General features: G+C 39.2%; 1 protein-coding gene across 1 annotated transcript; it reads right to left on the minus strand.

The window, feature by feature from the left end:
* Positions 1 to 326: 326 nt before the first annotated feature.
* Positions 327 to 10,057, minus strand: LOC111325356 (uncharacterized). The gene is made up of 4 exons (XM_022929164.2): positions 9,995 to 10,057; positions 2,178 to 2,756; positions 1,359 to 1,565; positions 327 to 853 (listed from the first exon to the last, which is right to left on the minus strand). The coding sequence occupies exons 2-4, from the start codon at positions 2,739 to 2,741 to the stop codon at positions 449 to 451; spliced, it is 1,176 nt and encodes a 391-aa protein (XP_022784899.2). The 5' UTR covers positions 2,742 to 2,756; positions 9,995 to 10,057; the 3' UTR covers positions 327 to 448.
* Positions 10,058 to 13,437: the final 3,380 nt, after the last annotated feature.

Consider the following 13,437-nt stretch of genomic DNA (forward strand, 5'->3'; position numbering starts at 1 on the left):
CGCAAACTACACGCAGGATAATAACGTACCTGTGAGAAGCTTGACTCAGAAAAAAGGGAAGGAAGGAGAAAAATCAATTTCCAGCATGAAGCGTAGACAAGAAAGAAAATTGGTCGTAACCAACTAACCTTTGAAGTCAGCGAGACCCTTTGTACATTGGCAATCAATCACTTCTCCCCCTCCCTCAACCCAAATTTTGTCTTCAAATCTGGATAACGGACAATAGCGCCATTGTCTTCAAACGAGGCAAACCATAGCAATATAAAAAGTTTGACATGGATGGGGGAGTAATCTGGCGCCAATAATCGTCCTTTATGCGCATTCCCTTAAAACACAGGCCAGGTAAGTTTTAATAAAAGTCAGTCAGATTTGGGTATATTTGAATATATTCGAAAGATTTAGGAATTGAGAACTTCAGCCATCAAGCAAATGTCAGATAATTTTCACTTCAGCCAGTGAGGTAAGCAAGTACTTTTCTCTCGCCACTGTAACCAATGCGACCATGCTGAACGGCTAAGTTATCCAATGCCAGTAAGTCTCCCGTTCGCCACTGAAAACCAACTGCGCATGACCAGGTTGTTACTCGTATGTGCTGTATTACTTCCGGTTCAATCGGACTTCCGTCTCCATAATATGTGTGGGAAGGGCATTTTTCATCCGGGATACCTTTCCCAATAAAGGTGGGTAATGCATGGTAATATGAGCTGTGCATGGCGGCAATCTGATTGAACCAAATTTTATTTCTGGCCAGCGGATGCTGTATCGACGCAGGTCTGTTTTGCCAAAGACATAAATCCTGTGTTTCATTCCAGCTCACGTGATACCCTTTGTCTTCAGCAACTCTCTCGGCTTCCTGAAAATTTACGTCATTTATCAAAGCGCAAGGTCAAAATGATTGGATGTTGGTAAAGTACTTGGGGCGTTTTTATTACAAGCGACGAAGAAGAGAGGTCCATAATAGCACAAGGAGAATAACCCTGTAATTTCGCACTCTCACCTGTTCGAAATCTGTTTCGCCGCTCCTATCGCAGTGCCAATGGGAACCTGTTTACAAGCTAAAATAGGGTTTGAAAGGAATTTTGCTCTCCTTTTAGGATAAATTCTCTTTGCAAAACAAGAAGGCGTGATGTATTTTTGCCCTCAGCGTGCTCTAGTCTTGGAGTAATGGACGGACACATCAAAATAGAATAGCGATATTACTTAGTTCGTGATCTGATAATTAAATGTGGATATATGCCAGGAGTAGTCCTGATCGGTCATAGCCTACGAGAGAAAAAGCCTTTCTCGAACACGCCTTGCTGAATATAATTACAAAGTATCACAGAGATAGTTATCCCCTTAAACAAGATAAATAGTACCTGTTTATCTTCAGTGCCGAACATGTGTTGCCAATTCATGTACTCATCGTGCGCTTTATCAGGTAGATATCGTACATATCGCACACCTTTCTCATCAAACCTCGTCACAACTTCGGGATCCAATTTGGAGAGAAGCTCGCTGTTCTTGACCAACGGTGTTTCACCACCGCAGTTATCGTCCGCCTCCTTTATGCAGTAAAAGAAAATCTGAGGAAAGATAAAAAATTTTTTATTCTACATTAGACTTACAATGAAAAATCTGATTGGTCGAGAGCATACAGTCAAAATACACTAGCGTGTGAAGTTGACATGATTACCAAAAATCTGCAGCAGATTGGGTTATCATGTGAAGTTCAAAGTCTGCCTAGTTTCCAAGCCCCTCGTCCGTGAAGTGTTCTCAAACTTTTGCAGACTCACAGAGAAGTGTCTTCCTTTGCAACTTGTTAAAAAAATGTATAATAAAAAATTAACTGAATTTGGTTTTCGCATGATATCATGAATGATCAAACTTCGAATCTGTGTTCGACTTCAGCAGATAACTCAGACCGCGGCATTAATAATTCATGATATCATGCTCAATTTCATCCAGTAAGTGCTTATTATAGGACAGGATAAAGGCCCTTCGCAAATATTTCGGAACAGGGTTTTATCCTGTTCACCTTGTTGCAACGTTTGCGCACGCTCAGGGATGCATGGGAGAGGGTAGCCTCCTATGAGGTTTTGCTTTAGTCTCGTCACGCAACATGGCAACGAAAACAACTACAACAACAACAACAAAACAACTACTGTGAAAACAATTTATATCTAAGGACAATGTACCTTTTTGGGCCAAGTATTTAGATAAGACATCTCATTGTGCGTGTCCATAGTAACTTCTGGTGGATCATCGCTGGCGGTATAAGTCTTCGCTCTTTTGTCAACTTGTTTGCGATAGGTACTGCCACCGACTTCATACGAAAAAGGCTCCCCTGAAATTTTACCAGCAATAGTCGAGAAGTCACCGGCTGTTCGGGCTGGAAGGCCACGAAACAAAATAGCTGGACACTGTGGATGATTTTCTTCCATGAATTCCATACATTTTGAAGTCAATTCAGCGAGGGAGGCCTGGTGAGGATTGCGGACGCGTACACCAAGTGGAAAGGAATCTCTTGGTTCCGCTAGGAACTCTGGGAAACCGCCTTGTGTGGAACCTGGTGTGAACTCTCTGTCACGTAATTTCGACTTGAATTTAGTAACTAGTTCCTCTCTTGGCAGTGGTTGAAAGATATCTGTGTTGGCTTTGTCCTTGGTTATTGAAGCAAAGCGAATCCTATGAACCATAAGCACTGCCCTGGCGTATATTTGGCTTCCTTGGTGAGGGCGAAAGACACGACTTACCAACATGATCAGTATAGTAGACTAAAAGAACAAATATTTAAAATGACTTTTAGCTTAATTATTGAATTACTGATATTGCGGACCAGTTTTAATCAAATAAAGTCCGGCTGCAATGTTAATCAAGATCAAAAAGGGATGTTGAATCAATATCAATTCTACAGGAGATATCAATCTTTGCTGCATCTAAAAAGTCCACTAGGACTAGACAATAACATCCACAAAAGCTACTCGTTTTAATTAGAGGCTTAAAGGTATTGACCCCGAGAAAGAAATGTTTAAGTTCTTTTGTCCTCCTGTTGTTACTTTTTGTTTATATTCATTATGTTTCTCTCACTTAGCATAAGAAGATTCCAATTAATTTAAGATTGGCATATGTAGCCAGTTTAATCTTTTAAGATAGGCTGGTTTTATCAGCTGATTTGAAATGTAAATTGGCCACAGTAAAGTCTCTTAAGCTAATGTTTCGTGTGTAGCTCTACTACGAATCGAAGGGCCAGCGCTCGAATCGTCAGCTTTCGCAACTCTTTTCGGTGACCAAGTTACGTCATTACCTTAGTTAATAAAACCAAATAATCCTGTAATAGCCCACACTGGCGTAGCGCCAAAGTTATTTATCAACTATTTCAGAACCCTAAATATGAATAATATGAAAGACTACCTATTAATCTTCAGATTGATTCTTCGTCAAAAGAGAAAGCCCTGACATTCTACGAAACTCACAGCAAACGATGGCAGCGAAAATCGTCTCCACATTACAGTGTAATTATCTCGCATTATCCTCAACAGTACGTGACCAAAACGCCTAATGAATGTCAGCTTTTACAAATTTTCAAGCACTTCATGTTTATTCGAAATAACGGTTTCTCTCTTTAATAATGGAAAGTGCTTAGAGGAGCGGAAGCGCTCCATAAATTGTAAATTTATATATTTTGACAGAAATGATTATCACCCCCGATTAAATTCGAATCGGAAACGACTTTTAAAATGTGTATGTAGAATTTCCTTTGAGGGTGAATAAACACCACGTGAAGAATAAGAGCGAATCGATCAGCTGGATACTGCCAAAAAAAGAATTCGTTACTCGCACATGATTTGTTTCCTTTCTTTTTTTGTTTGTTTGATTAAGTAAAAACAGCGCGCGACGTTTTGATTTGACATCTGATTCGGAAAGTACTCCGCACACGTAAATTGGAGAGTCTTAAAAAAAAAAATCAATGATATCTTGCTCGTTGGAGGTTATCAAGATTAGAGAATGTTTGGGGGTGTTTGTAGACATCATTTCTTTTTTTTTTTTCAGACACCACATTTCAATCGATGATCGAACGGGACTTCCCGTTATCCACTTGATTCTATGGTCATTCTTATGTCCTTACTAGATTGAAACCACAGTACTCGTGCAATACTTTTAGGGACCAAATGATTTCTTTATCTTCGGCTTTGAATATCTGTCTCTGAAACGTACAAAATAAGACGCGCTTTTATATTTGCCTTGTAGATCGTAAAATAAAGGAACTCCAATTAATAAATTTCCCCCCGACAAGGATGTAATCCAAAGACTCCCTTTCCTTACGTTTTTTCAGCTGGAATCTGTATCACTTTTATAAGAAATCGACTAATTGTTAAGGCAATTTTGATACGATGGAAGGCATTTTTGTTGGAAAAACTATGAAATAAGTCGTAAAATATACTGTAAAAACTTCTCTCCCTACTCAAGATTTGCATTTGTGAGATTTTCAACGCACAATGGTCTCGAATCAGCACCAGATTAGCTATATTGAAATTGCGAGCTTGTATTGACAGTCTGTTTCTCTACTTGTTACCGTCTTTCGGAAATAAACAAATTTTGGCACCTGGAAATTTACCTCAAACCATCTCAATCTCCTTCTGCCTCGAGTTAGCTGAGGTTGAGCTCTTTTGTCTAAATAAGTTCAGAAATAAGCCAGAAGTAAAATTTGAAAAATCTAGCTGGAAAGGCTTTGTTTAGTTACTTCCTCGTGATTTATGGCTAATTTCGAGACCATTGCGCTAGAAATAAAACTTCAAAAATCTAACCGGAAAGGCTTTGCTTAGTTACTTCCTCGCGATTTATGGCTAATTTCGAGACCATTGCACGATGACGATTTCACAATAAACCTAACGCGATGACCGTATGTAACGAGAGAAGTTAACTGGTAGATTTTACTGCATATTTTACGGTTGCCCAAACAAAAAGTTACACTTCCCTCGTTTAAACACTAGCTAAGTCTGTTTCTGGGAATAAACGGAGGGCGAAAAAGCGATGATCTTTCTCCAAAATCAAATATCAAACGAGACTTACCTACAAGCTAAGTTTGATCGAGATTATGTCGAGACACTTTCCGCTTTAGTGGTCAGTCTTCAAAGTGAATGACTGTTCTAATCAGGTACCCAATAAACCCTTTTTAGCTTCATACGTCATAACTACGTCATAGATTCGGGTCCCAAATGGGTAAATAACAGTCGAGGCCATAAGAAATTAACTGCGAATCGTAGAAAATGGTCAACTAACGTCGCGTCTGTAACTGCCGCAATATATACTCAAACTCGGATTTGTCTTGTCATAAATACCCAGATTATAGGTATTTTAAGCTTCAGAAGTTAAGTATACTTCTTCGACAACTAGTTGCCGAATTTGTGTTTTAAACTGCATGAGTAAATGGCCAGGAAAATAATTTCGTCTCGTCTCGACTTTTAAATGTCGTGGTTGTGTTTTGGTTTTCCTTAAAACAGATATGGACTTTTAGAATATACTGAACAACATCAAAATTAAGACTTAAGAGTAACATCTTGAGCCGAAGTATGCTCTGAACATTTCGAAGACGTCGAGGATTTTAAGTTTGCAGACAGCCGAAATAGGACTTTGAAAGATGGCGTCGGTCTTTTTAAGGTCAACAAGAAGCTATTCCGAAAAGAAATAGTCACTGTGGTTCTTCTCCAGCATGATAATGTTAAGCATGGTTGTCACAAGTCAGGAAAATTCAGGCTCAATTGAACTACTTCAAAACCTAGAAAAAGTCCGGAAATTTCATTCTGAGTCGGGAAAATTAATATCTTTGAAAGAAGGCAGGGAAAAGTCAAAAGCCAAATGAAACTTTTTGGTAAAACATTTGCTTCCCTTCGTGCCATTTTCATTTAAATTTTTTCGATCTATAAAGATCGTGTACTCACAAGTTTTTTTTTCTTAACTTAAGGTTTTTTTATAATCTCAGTTACCGACCCCATTTTGATTGGCGCCGATATCTACATTACCGCAGCCTTTTGAGTGCTGATTTGTCTGTGGAATTGACAATTTTGACAAGAGAAGAGATTGCGTCTAAAAGATGTCGTCTGTGACCATGGTGAATTCTTGTTTACCCATTTCAAACCACGTGACCAAACAGCTAAAAAGGTCTATTGCTTATGCTCAAGAAGCTTGGGTGTACAATCATTCAGGGGTATGGGCGTGACTTCTTGTTTAATGGTCTCTTATAATTTTTGGTTTTACCTCGTTATCACGCGCACTACGAAGTCAAGTGAGATTTCAAAGCAACTGTTATAGCAAACGAATTGTGGTTTATTCCTGGGTTCCGCTAAGAACTCTGGGAAGCCACCGTGTGTGGAACCTGGTGTGGACTCTCTGTCAAGTAATGTCGACTTGAATCTAGTAACCAGTTCCTCTCTTGGCAGCGGTTCAAAGATTTCTGTGTTGGCTTTGTTTTTGGTTAATGAAGCAAAGCGAATCCCATGAACCGTAAGCGCTGCCTTGGCGTAAATTTTGTTTCAATTCTTTGCGAGGGCGAAATGCACGGCTTATCGACATGATCTGTATATTGGGCCGAAGTAAATGACTTTATAAACGGGTTTTTAGAGGGTCTCAATGGAGTGATGACTTTTACTGCTCAGATTTTAACTCTTTTACGTCTAACGGTTAAAATTCGTCATTTTTTCACGACTAACGGCTAAATTTTTCGTGATTTTACGGATAACGATTAGCCCCATTGAGACCCTTTTTGGATCAAAACAAAGTTGTTAATCAGGACGTCCTGAAAAAGAGATGCTAAAATAGGATTTCTTTTACAGGAAATAGTAATAAGCGCATCTTAGACTTATCAGAACTTACACATATACATACATACTTACTTTATTTAAGGTATTAAAGAAATAAAAAACACAAATAATACCCTAAGAAGGAAGTTTAAGAGGTTAACCCTATGTAAATAAAACTTCCAAAGAAATAAAATTTAAAAATGTATGCTCGTAATAAAATCTAAGACAGATAAAAACCTAGAAAATACGCATGTATAATTTAAGAGCTGTTTTCAAACGTGTTAAGTTATCTATCTCAACGACATTGGCGGGAAAGTCATTCCATTCACGAATGATTTTAACAAAAAAAAAGAGTATTTTTAACAATTACAGTTTGCCAATTTCACCTGCAGTTTGTAATTGTGGTTGGACCTAGTACGTTTTGAAGCAAACTAAAAAAAAAATCCCTAAAATGAAGGCCATTCAGCCCGAATACAAGTTTAAAGCATTCTACTAAGGAACAATATAGCCTTCTATCAGCCAACTTCGATCAATGTAACATTTCACAACGATCTTCATAACTTCTCACCCCTTCGCTGACCTAGATAGACTGATAGATAGACTGACTGATAGACTGGTTTTTTTAAAATCACATCGCAGTAAAATACTGAATTGCGCAATTTTTACAAGCTACTACAATACAAATATAAAATATGATGACTTAAAGTTCTATTAAAAGTTCTATTACATCTCAACTTGGATTGGTTACAGCCGCACCCTTCACGAAAAACGAATTAGCAAAACGCTTTGTCTTGGCTGCTGGTACATTGTACGTTCTTTGGCGCCTTAAATTATAATGAGGGCTATGGGCTTCAGGAATTAAGTAATGTAGTTTACTGTTCTGATTCTCGCTGATGGATCTAAATAAAGTCTTTGTAATGTCTTCGTGATGTTCCCTGATAGAAGTCAAACAGGCGCGCTCTAACGCTTCGGCATTCTAGAAAAAATACACGCCAGAGCTCTTTTCTGAACTCTTTCTAACTCTGACTGTAAGTACTGAGGTAGAGAATAATGGCACACAGGGCAAGCGTAGTCAAGGGAGGATCTAATACATGCGCAGTAGTAGGCAACAAGATCTTCGGCTGGAACACGCGCACGTTTAAGCTGCACAAGGAAGTAAATTCCTTGTGCAACTTAAAGCCAATCGAGAGGCTGTTCTCCGAAATTTCTCCATGAGAACAATATTGACGACAACTTTTTCCTTATAGTTTCTCGTTTTACCTGTTGAAATAAGATCTAGTGAAACTATCAACTCTTTTAAACGCAAACATATTGAGCACATAAAGGAGGGGTACGCTAATATTGACCATTTTCGAATATCCTAATATTCTTAACTTTTATTCTTTTACTGCATGTTGATAGCTAGGTCTTTTCCTATTATTGTATTTACTATAGTTAGGAATTTCCAAATTATTGCAATTGTTTGTAACTTCTTATTGTAATTTAGGTGAGGGCCACAGGTTTCTCAGTCTGTGACTGTAAAGTGCTTCCCTCGTTAAATAAAGTTATTTATTTATTTATCTGGAGCCTAAAAAGACTCCGAGACTCTTCTTGGTTTTGTTTATCATTTTTGTGATCAAGAAAAAAAAAAAGGTTGGGTTAATGGGCAGTGCCCCTTCTTTGCGATTGGAAGCGTTGAGTGACATAGCAAAGTGCCCATACCCGAGAGTTGCGTGACGTGCTTTGTTGAGCATCACATTACATTACATGCTTCACCGCCTTAAATCTCTCAATAGACCACTTTCATAAATGGCTGCCGTATTAATATTCATTTCTTTAAATTTGAATCAGCCCTACTGGTCTCGTTCTCAAGTACAAAAATCAAAAGAATACATTATCTCAAGCAAGGCCTGAAGGGCTAATTTAAATTTAAACAAAAGAATATTTACTTATGATGCACGATCCTTCGCAGTAAATAGCGCTATTTATGCAATAGCGAAAATCAGACCTGAGGGAAAAAAAAAAAGAAAAAAAAAAAAATCAGGCCTGTACGGGATTCCAACCACTGACCTCTGCGATACTAGGGCAGCGCTCTACCAATTAAGCTAACAAGCCAATTGGGAGCAAGCTGTTAAGTTAATTCTTAATAAACCCGTGATGGTAAATCAGATACAATGAATATATGAAGTTCATATATTTTGAACTGCGGTATTAAATACGTATGATGCACGATCCTTCGCAGGAGATAGCGCTATTTATGCAATAGCGAAAATCAGACCTGAAAAAAATCCGGCCTGTACGGAATTTGAACCACTGACCTCTGCGATACTAGTGCAGCGCTCTACCAATTGAGCTAACAAGCCAACTGGGAGCAGGCCGTTAAGTTGATTCGTAATAAACCCGTGATTTTTTTCAGGTCTGATTTTCGCTATTGCATAAATAGCGCTATCTACTGCGAAGGGTCGTGCATCATACGTATTTAATACCGCAGTTCAAAATATATGAACTTCATATATTCATTGTATTTAACCAAAAGAATATTTATACCGCAGCCATTTATGAAAGTGGTCTGTTGTTTGAATTTTTCGATGCAGCGAGCGCAAATTGTCGAATGAAGCGTGCAGTTCGACTTTCACCACAAAACATCCACTATTGACACAGATGGTTAAATTTAATCAAAAAGTGAAGCTCGCTACAGACGCTACAGTTTCTGTAAAGGACACTGCTTCGGTCAACGAAAGCGTCGTTGACTGAAAGCAGAGGAAACCCTGTTAGAATTGAAATTGCCCTTGGTTTAGTTCGGATCGGAAGTGACTTTGTAAATGTGTATCTTGTATTTTCTTTGAGGGAGAATAAATACCACTTGAACGATAACAGTGCATCGCTCGCCAGGAAGCTGTAAATCAGAATCGATGATCGAGTAAATAAAACGCAACGCGTAATACAGCTATCGCGTCGATTCCTCCATTCATTTGTCCCTGCCAGAATTTAACCAACATGGCTGTCCAAATTACGGCGATTTAATCGCTAACGAGACTGTTTAAAGGCTAAATTATTTTCATTTTCCTTTGCTTTTGAATATTTGTCAAAGTAATACAGCATAATACTTGCTAAATTTGCATGAAAATTTACTTGCGGTCGTTTGATGACCATAAGATAACTGCGATAATTAGAAGTTCCACCCTAAATTTTGTAGGAAAATAACAAACATACAATCTTAAGACACCCTCTCTCACCTTTCATCAGCGGGATTTGCTACCTTTTAGCCTTAGTGATCCCAACTTAGTCTTTATTTGAACTTGAGAGCGCTACCCCGTATGCAGTACCCCGTATCGAAACTTGAAAGGAAAAACAGGAACGGACGTCGAGGAACGGAAATTGAGGAACGGACATCGAGGAACGGACATCGGGAACGGACATCGAGGAACGTGGAACGGGAAACGGGGAATAGAGAAGGTGCAACAGGTAACGGGGAACGGAGAATAAAGGACGGGAAACGGGGAACAAAGAACGAGGAACGGAGAATAAAGAACGTGGAACTGGGAAAAGGAAGTGACAACGGCGAACGGCAAATGATGAACAATGCACAAGGAATGGGGAATGGGGAAGGGAGACCCGAAGAGAAAGGGAGGAACAGGATTAGAAACCAGGAGTGAGGATCACCGCCACCGAGAAGCGGTAATAGAAAATTAAATGTTCAGTTTGGTGAGTTCCATTCGATAGACAGATTCCATGTTGCCGGGAGTCCACTGTTCAGTCATAGATCAACCTCGTTCCCAGGGCGCTTTTCACTTCATAGAGGGGACGGGCCCGCGCGGGAAAAGGCCCTGGCATCGGCCGATCACGTGCGCATCCAAAAATCCTGGGTATTCTGTATCTATAGTAATAAATTAGGTTGTGACGTGACAGTTAACACAATAAAAATCAGGATGGCAGAGTTTGGTGTGAAATCTTCGGCGCTCAGCCGTCTCGGAAGTGCTCTAAGCCGCTGCAGCTTTCCATATTTTTCTTACAGCCACTTCAAGTGAAGTTTTTTGAGTATTTACTGAAAGGTCAAGATGTTATTTCCGTTCTACCTACTGAAGGCGTCATTAATGTGATGCGACCACAAAAGCCACGCGGGGAATAGACCCTTCCACGGTTTTTACGGCCATATTGTTTGGGGGTCAAACAAAACCTCGTTGCGTAGCAACAAGCAATATATTCTTTTGTAATTATTCGACGCGCGTCGGAAGGGAAAATCGCTTATTTTCGTCTCCAAATCTAGTGGGAACGTAGATAAGGCGTTACTGAAAGTAAGTGCCGAATTTTTGGCGAAGTACCTTTTTATCACTGCGTTTTATGGGCAGATTGATATGTTGTTTGAAGGTGACCACGTGGCCGCCATGGTGCGAGAATGGCATTTTAAAAAGCACTTCTTTCGGTTGAGAAATTAGAATATGTTTTTTAGCCATCGATATTGTGTAGTTTTAAATGTTAGGATTTATGGTGGGAGTAAGTACTCAAATAAGGTTCCGAAAGCATCTGTATTTTGCATGCCAGTATAGAGTCGAACATCAGCATCTCTGGTTATTTGTGCAGAGGCTGTACACAGTTTGAACCCTGGGGAATCGTCTCCACTTTTCATCAATTCGTCACTTGCAGCGATGATATCACTATTATCAACCGATGTTGATAATTGCCGCCTTCTGGGTGACTTAGTATTTGAATGCTCAAAAGGAGTCAAAAAAAGAGTAGGTATTGGATTGCTTACTGAAGGCTTCCCGTCTCGAAAATGATTGGAGCAGACTCCCTTGACTTTCCTATTGAGAAATATTTTCTTCCCTTTTGAACCTGTCGAGACCATGCTTCAATTAATGATTGCTTGGGCTTGTGGAATGATAACTTCTGTACACGTGAGTGGATGACCCATTTTTTCGGTTCTCTTCTATCGTTGTTACAGCCGCCGACAGAACACCTATCTCCAAAACCCATTAAACCAAGGGTTTCTCTTTGCCGAGTTATTGGTTTTTCAAGAGTATGTTAGCCTGTCTGGACGAAAAGGTTTAAAGAGCACTTAAACACATTTATTTCAATTTTTCCTCTGCACAATTAAGTTACTTAAATACAAAAAGTCATTCGGAAAAGCTGTACTCTGACCTTCTGGCATTATGTCGGCCGCGAGTTCACGTCCAAAGAAAAACGATCTCAATGTTCCCATAAAACGCAGAGAAGAAAAGGTTTTTCGCCGAGAGGAGAAAAAGTCACTCGCCTTTATTGATGTCTTCTCTTTTTCAGCGATGAATATTACTTTTTGTTCCTGAACAAAGCGAAAATTTAATCGAAGGGAGCGATGCGCGTCTTCTTATCATAAGAGATTCCATGGCTCGTTGCTACGCAACGACGTTTTGTTTGACCCCTAACCAATATGGCCGATAAAACCGTGGAAGGGTCCATCCGTGCCGGTCTATCTTTGCCTTTATTCTCGTATGCATCACCGCAAAGCCGTAAAACCCAGTTACAAACATGGACTTTTTTGGGAGTCGACTTCTCCATACATACGCTTAATTATCGAAATACCAGCCTTTATGAGCCACTGTGGCGACGTTTCGAACCGAGATTTATTGAATTAATTAAGCGACGTTCCCAGGAATGTGCAAAAATGTAATTCTGGAGGAAATTCAATCAAGCAATGAACAAGCAGGATTAACCGCAAGAATGTATTCATCAGTGCTGAATGAATATTTAAGATCATGGCGTGACCGGCCAATGCTAGGGCCTTTTCCCGGCCGTATCCCGGGAAAAGCGCCTTGCGTGGGAAAGAGGATGGCAAGAGATCACAGATGACGTCAAATTGTGGTAAGAAAAAAGACTCTTGAGGCGCAGCCACTGATATCCTTAGCACATTTTGACGTCGTCAATGAAATATTTCTGAAAAGGCCTAATCTACTGTCTTTGTTTTAAATGATAAAGTAGCAAAAGAATTCTAATGGTGATGTCATATGTATATCTGTCATCCAAAAGATCATAATTAAGAACCAATGAGAAATACTATACTATACCAAAGTGTTCCCTAAAATTCAAGCCCACATGGGTCAAGGGACCTTGTCTTGTCTGGCTTACTTAATTATTTGAAGAAAGTCAATAAAATCGATCGATGAAAATAACGGAAGCAGGGTCCTTTGACTCGTCGACAAAAAATTTACGATATACATCAATAGCAAGCCTCCTGCTAGAATAAAAACCGCCATTTTCTCTGTGGACGCGCTGAATGACTTCTAAGAAGCAATCGTTGTGAGAAAGCGCAGTGCAATCTTACCTTAAGCAATAGAGATCTTTATCCACGTTAAGTACTGAAATTCTCTTTACAATATCAACAGATTTGCAATCATAAATGTGATGAGAAGATAGAAAATATCAATCCGGCAGGAGATATTGCTCGTTTGAAATACAAATTCTTGGAGACGAAATTATATGAAATGTATGTTGGGAGTGTATAGAATCAATCTTTCAATCTTTCTTGGGAGTTGATTCGCACGGTTAATTAGTTATTTTCGGCGAGAGACTTGCCAAACAAACAATCATATCTGAAACAATGCAATTGATAAATCATGACATTTAAGCAAAAGAAATACAATTATAATGGTAATAGGCTATGCCTTCTTCAAACAAAATGTTCTTTGTATCGGTTCATTGATAA

The sequence above is a fragment of the Stylophora pistillata genome, chromosome 4 (genome assembly GCF_964205215.1).
Source record: "Stylophora pistillata chromosome 4, jaStyPist1.2, whole genome shotgun sequence".
NCBI lineage: Eukaryota > Metazoa > Cnidaria > Anthozoa > Scleractinia > Pocilloporidae > Stylophora > Stylophora pistillata.